Genomic DNA, 18,040 nt, shown 5'->3' on the forward strand with positions numbered 1-18,040 from the left:
GACATTTATTGAAGCAGAGTTCAATGAAGTGAAAAGAACTCATGAAAAAAAATGTAAATAAACAAAAGGAAATCTTAAAAGTTACGAAACGAATTGAAATTTATTCTGAAATATTAAACATTTCAATAGCAAGAATGTTTTCAATTGTGAAAACTCACTTACAAAAAAAGTATTTTACTATGCTCATATTTCAGTCTTCTCTGTTAAAAGTTTATGTAGCTTTTTGTGTTGTGATTTAAATGTCTTTTTAGGAAGACTAATTGAGCAATGTATTTTTGTTTTTAAAAAAATGAGTACTTAATATGATAGTTCAATGATTTCACGAGATCAATGTATTCCAAGTTTTTTTTCTGTATCAATGCAATTGAAATAAGTTTAATAAATTAATCAATGGTATGGGGATAAAAGATTGTCGGGTAGACTATATTTGAGGGTGCCCCTTGATTCTCGCCAAGTTGTGATCGCGGTTGATCGCCAGCTTGGGCGATTTTGAAACCCAATCGTGATCCTGATTAGTTTAGATTTTAGCGTTATTTTTAAATGTTCAACGGTACATGTAATTTCAGAGGTCCGTTAGTTCTGCGTTGGATACCGGCTGATAACGTTACTTTTGAATCTAGTCAATAAGATCGAAGGCATGTGGGCAGTCATAAAAAGGGATTTAAGAAAAAAATGTCACTGCTAGTCCGGTATTACAGACGCCATTTTCGATTCGTATTTCGTCGAATTTATGTGGCGATCGAAGTACACAGATTCTATTCATGATAAATTTAGACAGTATCTAACTGTTATTAGATAATTCTGTGCACCTAAATCTGAGAATATTCAAGCTTAGTGAAGAAGTGAGTTGTTTTTTTCCTTTTCTTTCTGCGCCTACTCCATTAATTTTTTTTTCGATTCAAAATCCTTTTTATTGGGTTTATTAATTTGGCTTATATTGGGTTCATTGCAAGTTTTGGCCGATGTTTCGTTGAAATTTTCCAATGTTTTATTGAAATATCATTATGTTTTGGCCGACATTTCGGATACCACGGTGTTCCGCGCAAACAGGAATAGTGCCAAACAGAAGTCACCAATTTTGCCAAGGGGCACCCTCAAGTATATTTTTCCCAAGATTGTCTATTATTAGCAGGGGTCTGTCCAGACATTTTGTGAAAGGTCCGTTTTTCGCGAAATTGTGAAAAAATTACTCACATTCTTTCAACCAGGGTCCGCTTTTATGAATTTGTGCAAATAGGGTCCGTTATTGCAAAAAAAAACTTTTTCAAGGAGTTTTTAAATTGTAAAGACATACAAGATTATGTCTAGCACTGTAAAATTATAATTTAAAAAAATTAAATTTTAAAAAATAAGCAACAATTGCTGCTTCTAAATTAGAGATGCAACATACAGATATTTGGTATTTAGCCTATACTGCTGAACGCAAAATATTCATTTCAGACGAATAATGGAAGAATCACCTGCCGAAGACAAAACTTAATTCGTTTACATCCATCTTTCTTGTTTTCTGCCCAGGAAAGGGTTTATTCGATTAACAAAATAATAATGAAGATAAAGAAATTTGTGAAGGGTCCGATTAAAAGAAAAATCATTTTGTGAAGGGTCCGTTTTTAAGTTAAAATATTTTGTGAAGGGTCCGTTTTTATGAAAAGATATTTTGTGAAGGGTCCGTTAACGGACCCAAATTTCTTCTAAACAGACCCCTGATTAGGGTCAGATGTACTTACATTTCAAGGTTTGTTAGATCAATTTTACAGAGTATCATTTCGTATGTAATCATATTTACTGGATGATAATCTCTCTAGCTGATAAGAAATAACGATGCAATAGAAATGAGGAAACTATGCTAAATATGATGAAAATTGGTTGAGCCAAATATTCTGAAGGAGAAGACATTTTCTACAAAAAATAACTATAATTTAAAATTAATAATAATAATAATTAAAACATACCAAAGTTTCGAAGGAAAAAGCTAATTTTAATAGAAAAAATTTGACTAATTTTTATCATTTGTCAAATATGATTAACTTTAAAAAAGTATTTCTCATGATATGAGATTTAAAAAAAAATAGTGTGTTACTCAATAGATTTTCAACAAACACCTCTCATTCTCTTTGGACATTTCACAAAACAATAGTATGAGCTTTATAATCTTACATTAATTAAATGATAAATGTCCTGAGTCATATCCTTATCTGAAGCACTGCAACTAAATTATCATTATGACATTTCTTCAATTTGAATAAATTTTAGACTTAATTGTGAAAATTAGCGAAAATTTTATACTATGCCATTTAAAGGGACCAAAATTTTAAAATCGTAATCTTGAATCAGTAATTTATTAAAGAGGCATGGAAACATGCCAAAAATATCTTAGTTTTTTTTTTTTAATTATGAGGTTTTTTAGCTTTATTAATACATTAAATTCTCACTTTTTTACCAGTTTTTAAAGAACATGCATTAATAGAATTCATTTTGTGCATTGGGTTAGATTATGGGATCTTTTCTCAGTAATCTAAAGAATTTCGTATACGAGGCGTTACAATTAAATAATAGGACGTCTTAAAAATCAGCTTTATTGAAAATATTTTACACATACCTATAAGTCCCCTTCAACTTACTCCCATTCCTTTTCAATACATTGTTGCATATGCGTTTTCCATTGTTCAAGCAATGTTGTAGACCTTCAGTAAATCTGCCGTTTTTACCTTCAACTCTTCCGCACCCTTAAAATGTATTTTCTTCAAAACACTTAATTTTCAAAGCACTTAATTTTCAAAAACTGTTCGAGCACAGTAATATATTTGTCTGCCAAGAACTGTTTCATGGAGAACGCAATGTGTGCCGAGGCATCATCTTGGTGGAAAACCCACAATCACCACAGATCTGGCTTTTCCTTCCTCACTCTTTCTCTAAACTTTATTGGTGCCTAAATATAGTACTGCTGGTTTAGTGTTTGGCCTTGAAGTACCCATCCAGTCATGATGATATTATGAATAGCGCAAAAGGAATGAATAGTTTAGACTTCCTCATTTATGCTTTTTGGTCCTTGTTAATTTGTTTTAGGTTCATACTGCAAAATTCATGTTTTGTCACATGTGATGACTTTTTCAATCAGTTCAAGATCTTCTGAAAAGCTTTCAATGATGTCAAAGCAAATGTTTTCCATGTTCCTTTATTGCTCACATGTCAGGTTTTTTGGTACCAGTTTTGCATAAGCTTTCGTCAAATGCAAATCCTCTGTAAAAAAATTTCTTATTGTCTGCCTGTCAATGCTCATAATATCTCACACCATCCGACCACTCCAACCTCAGTTTTCATGTATAATGTCACTCATATTCTTAATGTTTTCATCAGTTCTTGATGTCGCATGACAACCAGAATGTTCATTGTCATAAACAACCTGCCGACCTTCTAAAAACAGTTTGCACCATTTAGAAAAATTTTTATATGACAATTAATTATCTCAAAATCATTTAACAATTTAAAACATTCAGTTGCAACTTTTTTAATTTCACAAGGATTTTAAAAATAATGCGCTGCTCAAATTTTTAGCTGATCTTGATTGCAACACTTCAACACAATGTTTTACTCAAAAATAAAGACAAACTAAACTAGATAGACTACTAGATACAAACACCATGCCACCTACTATTCCAAACCACCTGCACCAAAAGCATCAAGTTCACCTACATTCTATTCACAAACCTCCACGCTAAGGCTAACAGCTAAGGTGTCTATAGCGTGGTTATTTAATTGTCACACCTCGTATTTAAACACAATTTTGATTTTTTAAAATACTCCTCTTTCAAAGGGACCTCTGCCCTATACAGCTATTCAATGAAAAATCTATTACTAACTGGATGTATATTTAATGATTACGTTTAAAACAATCTTTCAATGTAAGTAGGCAATTTTTGAAGTTTGTTTTAAAGTTTGAAAAAAAAAGTAATTTATGAAATAACCAATATTTCAAATTTTAATATTACTTTGTAGCAGTACTTTATTTACTTTGCGCAAGAGCTACACAATTCGCTATTTGTTGCATTCCGAGAAACATAGTTGTGTCAGAATACATGCTATCACAATTTTGATCCTCTGCCATACCCTCCAACTTATGAGGATTTTGAAAATAATTCTTTCTAGTGGTAGCGAACCAAAGTAGAAATTTTTAAAGCAAATGGATCTCTCATAAAACTTTTATCAGAACTTAAGAATCTAGCCCTTAGGCCTGCATTTTTATAAGTCATAGTGGACAAGTTACGCTAAAATTAATTTTTTTAAAATATTAAGGCATTAATTTTGCTACCGTCTGAAAAGAAGATTTCTGAAACTACGGAAATTCCGTAGCAGTTGGAGGGTATGCTCTGCAGAGGGGATAACTTCCCTACTTTGGTATCCTGACGATCAGCATGTGATTATTATTTCAGAAGATTATCTTTATCAAAAAATAGGTTGGCAATTTTTGAAAAACATATTTATACATTTTTTTAATTTTATAGTTTAAGAGAATTTGTGTCTCTAAGAAAGCTGCTTAAGACTGCCATTAGGTCTTCAGGGGATTTTTGTCAATTCTAGAGTAGTAATGTATTGATCTCACTGTAAAGCAAGATATGGGAATTCGTTTTGTTTCATTATTAGATGAACAATCGTACTTAAGCTAACATTCTCAGCACAATAGTTTTATTTTATTTTTAGCGCATTACAATTTTTGTACTTTGCATTTTCAATAAAATATATCTTACCCATGTCTTGATTTTATTTCAGTTTGTATAAAACCAGTAATTTGTGGACTTTAAGCAAAGCTGAGTTCCAGATCAAACCTTTAAATCAATGGACCTGGAGAAATTACAATATAAGTTAGTAGTAATTATTCTTATTGTTTTTAAAAAAATTTGTCAGTAACCAAATGTAATATAAAAAAAAAACAGTCCCAGGAAGAAAATATTCTGTTGTTAGTAATATTAATCACTAAGTGGGTGATAAATGTAGAAAAATTTCCTTTGCTAAATAATACAGCAATACTTATTTCTAAACACTGTATAATATGTATACAATAATGTATCGTCGAGCTGACGCTCGAAACATTTATTTCCTTTGTTGTTAGTTGATAATTCAACTCTCCTTAATTCAAAGTTTAACCTTAAATGTTAATTTTATGAACAAATGTAGACAGTATGTATTGTATATATTTCGCAGAATATTACTTATTCTAAATTAGAAAAATATATATACATATACAAAAAATAATGTGATTATCAAGGCACATTGGACATTTATGATGCCTTTGTTATTAGGCACCTAAGACTCTTTACTCTGGATTGTTTTATATGTTTTGTTAAATTGAATGTCATAATTTTAAAATTGTTTATTCATTTGATTTCTCTTTTAAGGAAAATCCCTTTTTATACAAACACAAGATACACCAAACCCTAACAGTCTGAAATTTATGCCTGGAATTCCAGTGATGGAGTCTGGAACTTTTGATGCACCAAATTCATCTGTAGCCAACAAATCCCCATTTGCTCGTCAGTTGTTTCAGATTGAAGGAGTATCTTCAGTATTTTTTGGTCCAGATTTTATAACTGTGTCTAAAGTAATGAAAATCCTGTTAAATGCTTCTTTCATATTATAATGACCCATCTGTTAAGTGAATATTATACCATTTGAAAAACTCTTTATTTTCTTTTTCATCTTCATTTTAAATTTAGATACAAATAAGTTCAGATGAACCATAAGGTATCGAATGCTGAAAAAATTATTTCAAAATACAGTCGGACCTCTATTTAACGAAGTCACTAAAACCTGATAAAAAGTTTGCTGTATGGAAAATTCGTTAAATAAAAAATCACCATTTGAAATACTTATGCAACTCAAAACAGGTTTTAAATTCATTAACACTAGACAGAATTAAAATAGTAATTGATACACCTTTGTATTGTAAATTATTATCTACTATCGAATTGTTTCAACTGATTTTAACATTTCATCATATGAAGGTTTGGTGATTTCTTCATCCTTTCCATCTTCATCTTCTTTGTCTTCCTCACAATTTATTTCTGTATTGTTTTTATTTTTCACGCTGTCCAAAATATCCGAATCAGCTAATGTTTCTGTGGTTGCAGCTTCAGAATCAATAAAAAGAAAATTACTAATCAGTACATCGTCATTAATTTAATTATTCTCTCTTAGCTGTAACCACATTTTTTTTTTAAAGTCCTTCTAAAGGAGTATCATCCTCGTCTACCGTACTTTCCAAATTTTCCGAGCTGACTAAGAATCCAGCTTTAGCAAAACTGTTACGAATAGTATGATCTGCAACATCATAGTTCCATGCCTTAGAAATTTCTGCCATGCTTTCTCGTGAATTGATTTTTGGCATGGATTCCTGTATGAAATGCAAACAAAAAGGGAAAGGGGTTTTACTGCTTTCTCTAAAAGTTAAGTGGTTGCAAAAATCAATTCAAGGTCATTTTCCATATTCATTAACAAGTTTTAAATGTTCTGAAAATAGAAGAAATGGGGAAAGTGGATCTCAAAGAAAATTTCGTTAAATAAAAAAATTCTCTTCTCTATTTAGAAGTTATTTTATGAAGAAATTTCCAAAATGTTCTTAATTCCTCGAAAAAAATTGCAAAATAGAGAAATTCGTCAACTGGAAGTTTGTTAAGTGGAAGTCTGAATGTATAAGCAAATTATGCCAGGATTACTTTCCCACTGCATAATTTTGATATAAATTGTTTGTATTTTGATATTTGTAAGCATTTAAAACTTAGTGGTTTATTCTAAATTCCATTGAACTCACTTTTTTCTATACAACAAATTTTATATTACTAATGGAGGTGAAGAAGAATTAGCTATAACAAAGCGTCCTTTTAAATTTTTTGAATTGATTCTATCATCTCTTTTTAACAAATATTTTGAAACAGTTTTGTTACAAAACTACTATTAAGATAATAAGAGTAATGTATGTAATTGTATGTACCTTTTGAATGAAGTTGACTAACAAGTGCATGTTTCCACTCTAGCGTTTAAAAATTTTGGAACTTTCAAAATAGTTTGTTAATCATATTTTTCCAAATTCTATCATAATTTTATAAATTCAATATCACAATTCAGTAAAATTTTAATAATTTGAGGCAATGTAAATAAATAGAATGAATTATGCTTCGTTCTATGATATAAAATTGTAAAAATAGCAAATAAAAGCAAGGAATGAACCTCTATTAAAAAATTCCTGGTTTTTATTGCCATCTTTAATATGAAAATATATATGAAAATTAAACTTTAATACTACAACTGATGGTAGGGAAAAATTTGGACAATTTGGAAGGAGGAAAAATTTTGCTTCAATTTTTTAAACAATAAAATCCTCCAATATTTAGAGCAGACCATTAATGCTCTATACACTTCCAGATTAAATTATGATAGCATGTTGGGTTATATTATTGTTTAATCAATGGTACAAAAAACAAATCATGATAAAGAGGAAAAAAATAAGTGGGATACTTTTTTTTTTCCAACTATTTTTTTGTGTAACAATGGAGAAAAGAATTCATATCTTTTTAGTTTCAATGTTCAAACGAGCACTTAAAATAAATTACATTTTAATATTAATATTTGAATTTATTTTGTTATTAAATTTATTTAAGGAAATATATATAAAAAATTGACAAATAAATTAAATATGGAATTAATCTTGGAATTAAAATTTTTTTTTGATAATCAAGAAAGGAAAAACTGATTCTGAGTAAATGTAAATATGAATTTCAAGTTTTAGAACAAATATGTGCTTAAGTTGTTAATTTAAACTGAGTGAAATCATATCAAGTTATTATAAATTTAAGTTTTGCACTTTTGAATAATAGAAATTTGACTTCATAATAAAAAGTGCTTGTTTTTGTTTTTTAACGATAAGCATAGCAAGAATGTGAATGTAAATTGCCATGTATTCTTAGTAATTAGTTTAATTGACATCTGGTCAACTTTAGTGTGATACAGTTATGATATATATGTGTTAATGAACCATAAGAAGTGTGATTTGCAATTCAGACTATTTTTCATATGGAATCATAATAAGAATTCATATCTAATCTAATGAAATATTTTAAAATTTTGTTTTTATAGAAGCAATAATTAAATATTTATTAGAAAATTTATAATTAATTAGAATGGAAATTAGTTTTTTGAAAAAACAGAAATAAAACTATCAATTAGGTTATAAGAACTTGTGAAACTTATTCTTAAAATGAAGAATTCATAATTTATGTGTCCATAAAAGGGATAATGTCTCGTTACGAAATCATATAATGCTTCTTTCTATTCTAAAATATTACTTATACAGATGTTGTTTATGATCATTAAGGTATATTAATGTTTACTTGTTATAAAACTGTTGTATAAAAATTTATTGTTTTACTTAATAGACTGAATATTTGATTTGTAGGCTGATGACGATATTGAATGGAAAGTATTGAAGCCTCAAATATTTGCTACCATAATGGACTTCTTTGCAACTGGTCTTCCTGTAGTTACTGGTGAACAAGAAGCTTCTGATACTGGTACATTTCATTACTTATTTGCATAAAAATGCATTCAAAAGTTATTCTTTGTCCCTTTATTATCTTTCTTGATTTGTTTTTGAGAAATAAATAAACATTATTACAAATCAACCACTATTTTAAAATTAAATGTAAGGGCAAAACTAAATTAAGAGGTTGCATGTTATATAAAGTCCCCTAAACATGTCATCAAAACTTGAAAAAGAACTTTTTTTTACATGTTTGTGCAAAAATGAAACATATAATAAATGCCTCAGAGATAGCTTAATGTTTCTTTATAGTAGGTATTACCTTCCTGTTAAAATATCATTAGAAAAAAACTGGATAACTTTCATAATAAAAATTTCATGCTTATTTTTATATTAGTTTCCAAAAACCTTTAAAAAATACTTCAAAATTATTACATTAGGTTCCAAGATTTGAGAATTTTTCTTTAATTACAAAATTTTTCTTTATCCTTTGATATTTAAATTTTTTGTTAAGAAAAATGTCTTTAACCAAAACATGTTCATAATAGATGTAGTTTACATGATTATTGAAAAATGACAAATGTAAGTAATTTATTAACATTAGAGAAATAACGGAGATGTTAGTTTTTTTCCTTCAGAGAAAAGTTTTAAAAACCAGCTACAATTTAGCTTTATTAAAGATGAAATTGTGTGCTAGAATTCAATTTTTTTCTTCTTTTACTTTGATTCTATTATATTTATATTTTTTTAATCATTATATCGAATTTAATGTACTTTATTTTTAAGACAAACTGATATTGTTCATTTCACTCTGAGAAATTGGCTTTTAAAATGTGGCCTTTAAAATTTGAGATAATTACCTGCAGATTTTTTCTTAAAAGGTTACATATCCCTAGTTATTGATTTTAAATATCATATAATTTTAAACATATTTTATGATTAATTTTAGTGTTAAAAAGGCTCTAATCTATACTTTAGAAAATTATATATCTCAAGATAGGTTATTGACATAAAAAAAAAAGACATTTGATTGCTTAGTATATTTTAAAATTTACTGATTTCAAATTCTTTAAACTTCTGGTTTTTAAATGTGTTATAAAATGTGCATATTATTTCTTTAGCTTTTGATCCAGATGATGATGAAACTGTGCAAATGATTAAAGAACTGTTAGAGACTCGAATACGTCCAGTAGTTCAAGAGGATGGGGGTGATATCATTTATATGGTATTTGTCTCTTATACATATATATATATATATTTTAAACTCTCATTTTCTGAAACATTGCTATACTTATTAAAATTCTAATCATTTATAAAAAAAATTCAACTTAGGAAAGAGAGCATTGCGTGCAATATACTTGAACTAATTAGTGCTTTAACTCTTAAACTATGATAGTAATTAACAATTTTCCACATATTTTAAAATAAATAATTTTTTTTTTTGCTTGCAAATCCTTTGTATGTAATTTCTTTACATATTTCTACCATATAATTTTAAGTTAAAATTACAAAATAAATAACTTATAAATTCACATTTTAAATTTAACTTACTATTTAATTTATGTTGACGAATGAATTTTGATGTGTAGAACAATATTTTTTTTAAACCTAAGAATAAATTTTTAAAATACAAAAGAAATTTTCTAAGAAATGTATTGTTACATAATTTTACAAGAAACTGAATGAAAACTAACTTAAAAGTAAGCACATTATCAATATAATGTAAATTTGTAGAACTAAACTAAAAAAAGCCATTTGAAAGGCTTTTAAAGAACATATTAATCATTCTTCTAATTCTATCAGCGTGCCAGCCTAGTACATGCCAGAGCCATCCCAACAAATCTGCCTCATTCAGATTCAAAGTTTCTCCATCTATTGATATTCATGGTTAACAAATCTTTTTCCACAGAACTGATCCATCTGGTGTTTGGTTTTCACCTTTTTTGGTTGCCTATAAACTTTCCAAAAGTCAGTTTCTTAACTGGGCCACCATCATCCTATCTATAGATGTGACCAAGCCATCTCACTCTATTGCATTTAACAACTGAAATTATGTTTGGTTGATTAAATTTTATCTATAACTCATAATTGTACTGAATCCTGCAAACATCGTTTTCTTTAACAGCTCCAAAGATATTTGATTATTTTTATCTGAATCATTGTATGTACTAAACATTTTTTAATGGCTACTTTATAATAATCTACTTTTCAATCATTTCTAATCACAATAGGGTTTTGAAGATGGAATAGTTAAGTTGAAAATGCAAGGTGCCTGCACTAGTTGTCCAAGTTCTGTAGTTACTCTGAAAAGTGGAGTTGAAAACATGTTGCAGTTTTACATACCAGAGGTGAAAGGAGTTCTTCAAGTAAGTTAATTAAACAATAAAAGCTTTATATTATTTTTTTTAAAAAATACTTTATTTTTAATAATTCTGTACAAGTTATCCCTAGATCAATGTCAAGCACAAACAAAACCACACATACTAACTATTCTACCTTCATCTAGAGACCCATTGCTGGCTGATTTGTTTTTAAAACAAATAAATTAACAAAGTTATGAATTAAATCTGCTAAAATCTAGGATATATTTTAATATTTGATTTCAAGTTAAAATTTTTTAGTAATATTATATATATCAAGTCACAAAATTTCAAATTGTCGTTGGCAACCAAATATTAAGGTTAAATACTAAAATTTAATTAATATTAATTAATAATAATTATTGGAGCATATGAAGTTTGATCTTGTTTCTTTCAGCTTTCATGATGATAAACTTTACTGTATTTAATCATTCTGTTTATAATTTGTAGAATCTTGGAATTAGAAGAAAAAAATTGTTTTTACTGTCAAAATGTGGCAATCAATTGTAAAATATGATAATTATCAGTTGCTTAGTTACTCATTGAATACATTTTTAGTACTACTTCAGTGAATCGATAATAATCTGTCAATAAAAGGAATAGCTTTCGTAAAGTGTATTCTAGAAATAGTGCATATTTAGATCTGTATCTATTATAGAGCTATCAACAAATATGATTTGCATGAAGTTTAATGAAAACAGAGTAATTCAAAACAATCTTTAAAAAACATTTTCAATAGAATTATAGCACAGAAAATTTTAGAATACAGAAACTTCAGCAAGAAGTTTATCTATAATTCTGAAATACTATTCAAATTACAATAATTTTTTCCTTCGAGTTTTAACTAAATACTTCATTCAAAATATATTAATTAAAAATGCTTATAAGACTTATTTTGATGCAGGTAACAGATGAAGTAGATGCAATAGCTGAAATAGAATTCAAAAAGTTAGAAGAAAAACTAGAAAAAACAGATAAATAGCTTTATTTTTCAACAATTCTGTAAATAGATGTACATTATATTTAAATAAAGTTGATATTTATTTCACTGTTTAATATAATTTTGTGATTACAATAAATAAAAAAAAACTGTCCTAGTTGACATATTTGTATATGAATAAAGTTTATTGGTGTAAGTAATAGAACATAGAGATGCCAACATTTAATAAAACTTTTGTTTAATATTAAATGAAAATTCAAAATGATATTTAATGCATCCAAGTTGTCATCCATACAACATTTAAAGAAATGAAAAAATTTCTAATTTTTTTATTACTTTGATATGGTACAAAATACTTAGATACAAGTTTTGTTTCTTATCAAATTTGGAAAAGAAATATAAGTTATAATTGCATGAAAGTCAGAACAAAAATCATATATGTTGTATATTTTCAAATGAAATGAATTTTGAGAAAATTGTCAAAGAAATAAAGAGTGCAGTGCAAAAATAACAATGAACTTTATTAGAATATTCTGGAATTGAGAACTATGTATAATGTTTTCATAAAGCAATATGAAATATTAAAAACAGATATTTTTAAAATACATAAGAGTTAATATCCATGAAAGCAAAATAAATGAGATTCATTTGAACATTCTGATTCAATGCTGTTTACTTATTATGATATCATTAGGTTCACTCGACGATTAAAAACATTCAGTACAAAAAAATATATTTACACACGAAAAATGCAAGAAGCTCATTAAAACAAATTTATGGTATAAAAGTACTGGTAACAATAAGTATATGGATTTATTTGTTGCATTTTCAAAGTTCTGAATGCTTCTGAAGAATACGGCCGGTCAGGTCCTTTTGGATCTTTTCAACCTGAAATTATAATGTTTTATTTTAAAGTTAAACAATAGAAACTCAGTTAATGTATAAAAACATTTATATTAATTCAGATTTTCAAATTATAAAAAATAAAATAAGTTACTACTTCACAGTTTGACAGAATTACATACTATTTTGGATCAATGAAAATAAACACTGCTCTACAAGTTAGAACTTTTTTTTTTTTTTTCATTAGACTAGTAAATGTGCACCCATAATTTTGGGAAGCTAAATTCAGTGTAAATTACGTTAATTCACAACGCGTTTTCTAGATATATAGAGATGATAAAGTATAGGCAATGGGTGTACAAAGTTGACTAACTTACAATGTTGCTGGTCATAAAATGATAGAGTTTTAACTCCCTTGACCATCATAAACTGTCATCGAGGTATTTAATTTTTAAAAAAAAAATTAAATTATGCTTGTTAACAACTCATTTTATTGCCATTTTAGCTTTGAAAAGAGAAAAGTGTGAAATAATTCTCTGTAAAACACCTTAAAATCTTAAGATGATAGATGATTTTATTATGCTATTTCAAAATCTACCCAAAAAATACATAAGAAATTTTACATTACAAACCAGATATAAAATGGTTCTTGAGTAGTTTAATTTAATAAAAACAAAATGCGAAAATAAATTTATTTTAATGTTATATTGTTTGTTTGTTTTTTTAATAAAATCTATAGTTATTGTAATCAAATTTTAGTTATTATGTTTAAGATATTGTTTAGTATGAGTCATGAATTCTTTTCAAAATTAGATATTTTATTGCTTTTTTTTTTTTGTAAATAAAAAAAAAATTTAAAAAGTTAAACATTTATAGAAACTGTTATAATTGCTTTGTTCTAATTAATCTTAAACAGAATACCAATATTTCCTTTGTGCATTTTCAATATATATTATTTATATGTGCTGATCTATCTAGCAGAATTACAGCACATTTTTACATTTTAAAAATTATGTTTCATAAAAATATAGAAGATAAATTACTTTGTAGCCATAATCTTTTAACTTCTTTTTTCTCTTGGCTGCAATTTCCACAACATCATTATCATCGTCGAGTTCAAGAGCTGTCAGTGTCTTCAGTTTTTTTATTCTATGTTCAAAATGATGTAGTTCATTCTGAAAGAGTTATATAGTGTGTGTGTTTGATTAAAAATTCCCACAAAATTGAAAATTATGCGTGCTTTCAAAATTATAATTCATGTAGAAAATTCATGTTCAAAATTCATGTAGAATTTCAAATTTTATACTAAGTATTGTATTTACAATAGTTTTATGCAATTTAAATGTTTTTTTTTTATAAAGCACATAAATTTATATTTTTCAACCAAATTTTAAATAGAATAAGCATGAAATGTTCATTCTTATTTAAAATTGAAATTTGGATCTGCAAAAATGGAAATTTGCTCAATTTACAGCAACACACAAAATAAAATACTGATTTATGACAATACACTTGTTAATGTTTTGCATTCTAAATTGATATCAATCATACTCATTTGCAAAGTTACAATAATACATTTAGCAAACACAGTAAAATTTGCATTATTTACACTACACTGAGACAATAAATTACAGTTGGTCAAGGTTTCCACTCAATTTTAGAAATAAAATTCCCTTACTTTACAAGGAAATTTTCAACAATATTCCAGATAACATCTTCGCTATACACAGTAATAATTCATCAGAAATATAATTCTTTTCATTCTATACGCAATTAAATTTACTTTTTGATAGAAAATGTTTGAAATATTATATTTAAAACACTTTAGGTAGATTTTAGAATATAACACTATGTAAATTATATACAAATGCAATGCTTTGAAGAAAAAATTTTAAATTCAGTGAAACATAATTTATTTATAGAATCTCATTAGTAAAGTAAACCAGACGTCATAGACCTTACTTACGATTAAGAAATAAAACTAATTTATACAAAAAGCTCAATTTTAACTAACATAGCATTATTGAAATGCATTATATTTAAGAAGAAATTTGAAACAAAATGATTAATATTTATAATTTTGGTTAATCTAAAAAGCACAATTTTTACAAGAAATAATAAAAATAGATGTTAAACTTATTTACTTTGAACCTCATAGGCTGCTTATTGTTACTGTGTATTTTGAAATAGCTATTTTCCAGATTTATTGCAAAATTTTTCCAGGTTTCAACCAAAACCAGCATTATTCCTTGAAAATTTCCGAACTTGCCCCTCCCTCAAATGAAATTCTCTGACAATTGCAGGTTTTTTTGACCTATTGGAAACCTGTATTAAAATTAAACTCTGACTGCTCAATTTGTAAACCAAAATCGCTTAAAAAAATAATATTTTTTTTGCATACTTTAAATTTATATATTGGAGTTATATCTAAATAGACATTTTTTCTTTCTCGAAAATATTTTTTAAATAGATTTTTATTATGAGAAACTAAACTCAGTGGCACGACAGCCCATAGAGGGCCAAGGCCTACTGTGCCCATATCATTTTTTTTTACCTTGGGCTCGGGGTGCAGGAGCAGACGTTCCGGTTAGGTGGTAAGGCGAACGCGAAAACCCCAGTGTTAAGCTCCCAAGCATGATTGGTACTCATTTATCGACCCACTGAAGGGATAAGGGATGAAAGGCTGAGTCAACCTTGCCCGGTCCGAGGATCAAACCCTGTGGCACGGGAGCGCCAAGGCTACCACTCAGCTACCAGGTGTCATGAGAAACTAAGCTGTGAGATAAACCAACGCTTTGCATTTTTAATGCAAGTTTATTGAATCATGATCAGATTCATCACCATCTGAGGAGCAGTCCGAAAAATCTATATCACTATCAAAACTAAAATCATTCTCAGAATCTGATAAATAATCAAGAATATTACTTAGATTAGATAGCCCTAGACTTATATTAGATACTTTTGATTAGAAGAAGGGGACAAACATAGTTAAACTAGAGCAATAAATACCAAGTACCTACAAATGCCGCAATTTAATGAAAGTGTTATGACATCTGTTGGTCAAAACCTAAGTTAAAAGTTTAATACCTGTAAATAATTTATATCATTGGTTAAGCGGTGAAAAGACAGGGTGTGCTCCTCAGTAAAGAAAGAAAAACGCACGTGAAAGTCGTGGGATGGGCTAATTTTGTTACATTTGAATTGCTCGTGGAAATCGAGAGATAAACAGACAGAGGAGTAATAACATAATTTAAATGTACTAAAAACGCTGTTTCATTTCAGTTTTAGCTTCATTAACAAAATACATATAATAAATACTTTTTGAATAATAAATTAAGTACCTTTAAACTTTCAAGTTCTTGCTGAGAGAAGCTAGCATTTTTTGCCATCTCCCATAAACTATTCACTTGAGGCTCTTCAAATTCTGTTTTCCTTATATCGGGCATTATTCGTGTGTTTAGGAAATCATAGCCTACTTTGAGTTCAATGTGCTTGTCTTTTAATACCTGATGAGGGTTATCAGTTTTCCACACTTTTTCACTCACTTCTGCATGCAGAACATGCTCTACTGCATTCCCATGATTTTCTAAAATATATACAAGTGTAATTTTGTAGGACAAAATGAATATCAAGGAAATTAAGAATAGTTCACTTTAATGACAATGCACTCAAATGCTCTAGACCAGTGATTCTCAACCTTTTTTTTGTTGCGGCACACTTTTAACGATTTCGAAATTTGACGGCACACAATGAAAAAATTTAGATTAAAAGTTGGTTAATTACCTATTTTACACTGTGTTAAATAGTTTGTGATCATAATTTTGAATGTGAAATAAAATATGCACTACAAAAGCACATTTATTAAGGAATTCATTATTTCTTTGGACCCATTTTTTTATAAGTTAGTAACAGTTATTTATTTTTTTGCTAGTTATTAATTGTTAGCTTGTTTTCTATAGTTATTAACTGTTATTTTTGTGATTTCTTGTTAACTAGTTTTTTTGCTAATTATTAATTGTTTGCTTAATTTTTGTTAGTTGTCCTTTATTAATTTGCGTTTTATATATTTGTTTTTTTAGTTATCCTTTGTTAATTTGTTTATTAATTGTACAGCTTACTTTAATGATTAGCTCTTACAACATTTTTTAAAATTGTGTGTCATATACAATTTAAATACTTCCATCTTATTTTAAGATTGTCAGAGACAATACAATCGCCGAAAAAGATTTTCACTCGGTTAAAACGTGGAAAAATTATACAAAGTATATATATATGTATATATACATTTTTCTTTAATTTGAACTTTACTCATAATTAAAAAAAAGCATTATAATTTTTATAGTATCATTTCTAATGTTTGGCGCCACATTTTAAGAATTTGGCGGCACAGTGGTTGAGAATCACTGCTCTAGACATTGATCATTCGATTTAGAGTTTATTTTATTTTATTATTTACGAGGGTTGTAAATTAAATAGTGGCAACTTAACCTTGAAACTCACAAAAGGGCGGGCATGCGCAAATAGGATACGGGAGCGGTGAGGTGGCGCTGTTGTCGATGTGTAGAGTGCAAAAAACAGTCCATCTGCTTAGAAGGTAGTTGTTGTTAGGCGTTAAAGTGAGGAGTTCCGTTTCCATCACTCTAAAGCATGTTTTCAAAAGGTGATCAGCGGTCGTGGCTTAAAATTGAGGTTGTCTATGGCAAAAATGCAACAGAATACTCTCGAGGATTAGAGGAAGCCTGTGGCGAAAATGCTTTACCGTATAGGACAGTAGCACGATGGGTTCAAGCATCTGGTTTTTTTCGTCATTAAGCCTTTTGAAAACATGCTTTACAGCGATGGAAACGAAACTCTTCACTTTAACGCCACACAACAACTACCCATCTAAGCAGATTGACTGTTTTTTGCACTCTACACATCGACAACAGAGCCACCTCACCGCTCCCATATCCTATTTGCGCATGCCCGCCTTTCTGTGAGTTTCAAGGTTAAGTTGCCACTATTTAATTTACAACCCTCATATTTTGCTGTTTTTCAGTGAACAGTTTTTCAGTGAAGTCTAATGCTGGCAATACTCAAAAATTTTCCTAACTTTATACCTATATTTTTCATGAAATGACATGGTAAGCAACTAATCAGAATAAAAAAAAAAGCAAAAGTGGTGGGAAAAAAAGTCTTAAAAAATGTATTCACTTTTAATAAGTTGTGATGGCTTGGTGGTTAAAGCATTGAACTGATATTGTGTAAAATTGAGGATCGATCCCCTTACAGCTCACCCAGCTTCAGATTCTCTGGAAAGTAAAGAAAGCCTAAGCACAATCATGCCCTTAGACATGAAATTGTGAAGCCTTAACCTCTATGACCCCT

General features: G+C 28.3%; 2 protein-coding genes across 4 annotated transcripts in view; one reads left to right on the top strand and one right to left on the bottom strand.

Moving 5' to 3' along the window:
* LOC107440427 (NFU1 iron-sulfur cluster scaffold homolog, mitochondrial) lies at positions 1-11,938 on the top strand. 2 transcript variants are annotated; one of them, XM_016053340.5, is made up of 7 exons: positions 1-169; positions 4,768-4,859; positions 5,394-5,596; positions 8,447-8,561; positions 9,652-9,755; positions 10,762-10,896; positions 11,795-11,938. In XM_016053340.5, exons 1-7 carry the CDS (start codon positions 42-44, stop codon positions 11,870-11,872), a joined length of 855 nt encoding a protein of 284 aa, XP_015908826.2. In that variant the 5' UTR covers positions 1-41; the 3' UTR covers positions 11,873-11,938. The 2 variants fall into 2 exon arrangements, with proteins under 2 accessions (XP_015908826.2, XP_015908827.1); XM_016053341.4 differs by lacking the exon at positions 1-169 and adding an exon at positions 619-842.
* Positions 11,860-18,040, bottom strand: part of LOC107440426 (alpha-2-macroglobulin receptor-associated protein) — a 13,866-nt gene continuing 7,685 nt past the window's right edge. For both annotated transcript variants that reach the window (XM_016053338.5, XM_016053339.5), the window contains exons 5-7: positions 16,015-16,259; positions 13,717-13,848; positions 11,860-12,718 (exon numbers count right to left, since the gene is read on the bottom strand). In XM_016053338.5, the coding sequence (XP_015908824.3) occupies positions 12,659-12,718; positions 13,717-13,848; positions 16,015-16,259 (437 nt within the window). In that variant the 3' untranslated portion in view covers positions 11,860-12,658. The remainder of the gene's footprint in view (positions 12,719-13,716; positions 13,849-16,014; positions 16,260-18,040) is intronic.

Source organism: Parasteatoda tepidariorum, chromosome 4 (genome assembly GCF_982258835.1).
Source record: "Parasteatoda tepidariorum strain Cologne lab strain chromosome 4, Ptep-v5.0, whole genome shotgun sequence".
NCBI classification, from domain to species: Eukaryota; Metazoa; Arthropoda; class Arachnida; order Araneae; family Theridiidae; genus Parasteatoda; species Parasteatoda tepidariorum.